The sequence below is a fragment of the Haplochromis burtoni genome, unplaced genomic scaffold (genome assembly GCF_018398535.1).
Source record: "Haplochromis burtoni strain Fernald_Lab_line unplaced genomic scaffold, NCSU_Asbu1 Contig_1337, whole genome shotgun sequence".
Taxonomy (NCBI): Eukaryota; Metazoa; Chordata; class Actinopteri; order Cichliformes; family Cichlidae; genus Haplochromis; species Haplochromis burtoni.
In genome coordinates, this window is record NW_024583698.1 from 50,430 (window position 1) to 52,368 (window position 1,939).

General features: G+C 43.7%; 1 protein-coding gene across 1 annotated transcript; it reads left to right on the forward strand.

Moving 5' to 3' along the window:
• On the forward strand, window positions 1–1,302 carry LOC121813256 (ankyrin repeat domain-containing protein 34B-like; the record flags this gene model as incomplete). The annotated part of the gene is given in 1 exon segment (XM_042216902.1): window positions 1–1,302. A coding segment is annotated over 1 exon segment (1,302 nt), but the record flags the coding sequence as incomplete, so codon positions are not given.
• Between the last annotated feature and the right edge of the window lie 637 nt (window positions 1,303–1,939).

Consider the following 1,939-nt stretch of genomic DNA (forward strand, 5'->3'; position numbering starts at 1 on the left):
GGTAACAGGGACATTCTTAGTGTACTCTTAGATGCCTGTAAAGCCAAGGGTAAGGAAGTTATTATCATCACCACCAACAAACTGCCATCTGGCCATCAGGTGACAAAGCAGTACCTTAATGTTCCTCCATCTCCTGAAGTTGAAGAGAGTCTGCATTACTTACCAGCATCATGCTGCATGTCGCCATATGAGGTCCAGCTACGAACGCCTCCTCAGGGCTCTTCAGCAACAACCTCTCCTCAACCTGGCAGCCCCCTTCGTGGCCTCAAGGATCCCCAGTGTTTAGGCTTAGGGCATGGCCTGATCAGATTTCAACCAGGTTCACCAATGCAACATCGAAGTCCTCTACGTGTTCCCGATGTGGATAAGCGACCTAACTTCCATCAGCTACACTCAGAAGCCTGGTCCAAAAGTCCTTCCCTGTTGCTCCAGCAGAGTCAGGCGTCCTCTCTGACTGAGGAACCAGTGGAAATTACTCCGGAGGAGGTGCTGTCTTTCAGAGTCGAAGAACATCCTCCTGCTATTTCACGGCACCAGAGCATTGATTTCAAAGATGCAAAAGGACTTGTGAAAGCATTAGAGATCTTATCAGGAAATGACAACAGGGGAGGTGGTGGGAAAAAAGGCTTTGGCAGAAAGATGTCATATGACAGTGCTGCAAGTTCATTATATTCTGTTTCACACCCAAACTTGCTTCAAGATAGTCTTGCCTTTTCCCATGAATCCAGACCTGCAGATGAAGATTCATCTGACTGTCTTACACAGCTGAATGTTTCCAGTCTGCAAAATGTGGTGCATCGGCGGAACATTGGTATTGCCCACTACAGTTCTGACTCTCAGTTGCAGCAATTCAGCAGCAGAGACAGAACCTCAAAGAGCAGTGGTGGTGCTGGATTGGCAGCGGAAAGACACAAGCTGGTCACCAGCAGAGCCTCCAATCTGTCGGGATCCAGGGAGTCCTTGGAGAGCTCGGCCCAGAGGCGAGCCACTACAGGGCTGGAGCGAAGAGGCTCAGGAGCTCTTCTTCTGGATCACATTGCCCACACACGCCCCAGATACCTGCCTCGTTTGAATCCTCATATTCCCATACCAGATATTGGGGTTAGCTCTAACTCTTCCTGCCCTTTGAGTGGAAGTACCAAGACACTGAACGGTGTTCTTATAGGCCCAAAACCTGTTCTACCCTGTGTACCTGTTTTCCCCAAGGATCTGAAAGCCAAGAAAATGTTGTGGAGGCGTCACTCAATGCAGAGTGACCAAATAAAGCAACTTGCCAACTTTGCGGAAACTTTTGGGCACTAGAAAAAAAAATCTCTCAGGAGAAAATATGTGTGCAATAGCTGTATTATAGCTATAACCCCATCTCTAATGCAAATTCATATGTGCTTTAAAAGTGATTATAGATTAGATGTGCTCACCTGTGTCAGTGTGTTGTTTTAGAGTAACATTTTATTATCACCAGGGCAGTTTGGAAATGATAATTATAAATACTTTAGTATGAAACATTGCATTCCAAATACCTTGAAAACAAATGTATTTAAATATTGTAGTAATTTTGTAAACAGTTGTGAACAGAACAGCCCTCTTCATTAATACTTCGGCCATCCAATCATATCAATTAATGCTGTATGTTTATTGGTGAGTCTGTTCTGAGAAAAGTGACTAGTGTTATTATATTAGATTAGATGAAACTTTATTAATCTCACGGGTGGGTTCCTCCGGGAAATTGAGTTTCCAGTAGCACAGTACCGACAGAAGTTGCATGTTACAGACACAATAAAGGGGAATGAGAGTAAGGATATAAGCAGTGTTGGGTAAGTTACTTTAAAATAGTAACTTAGTTACATTACTAGTTACTTCTATCAAAAGTAACTCAGTTACTTCAAGTTACTCGTTACTTTCAGAGTAACTAGTTACTAGGGAAAGTAACTTTGGTTTT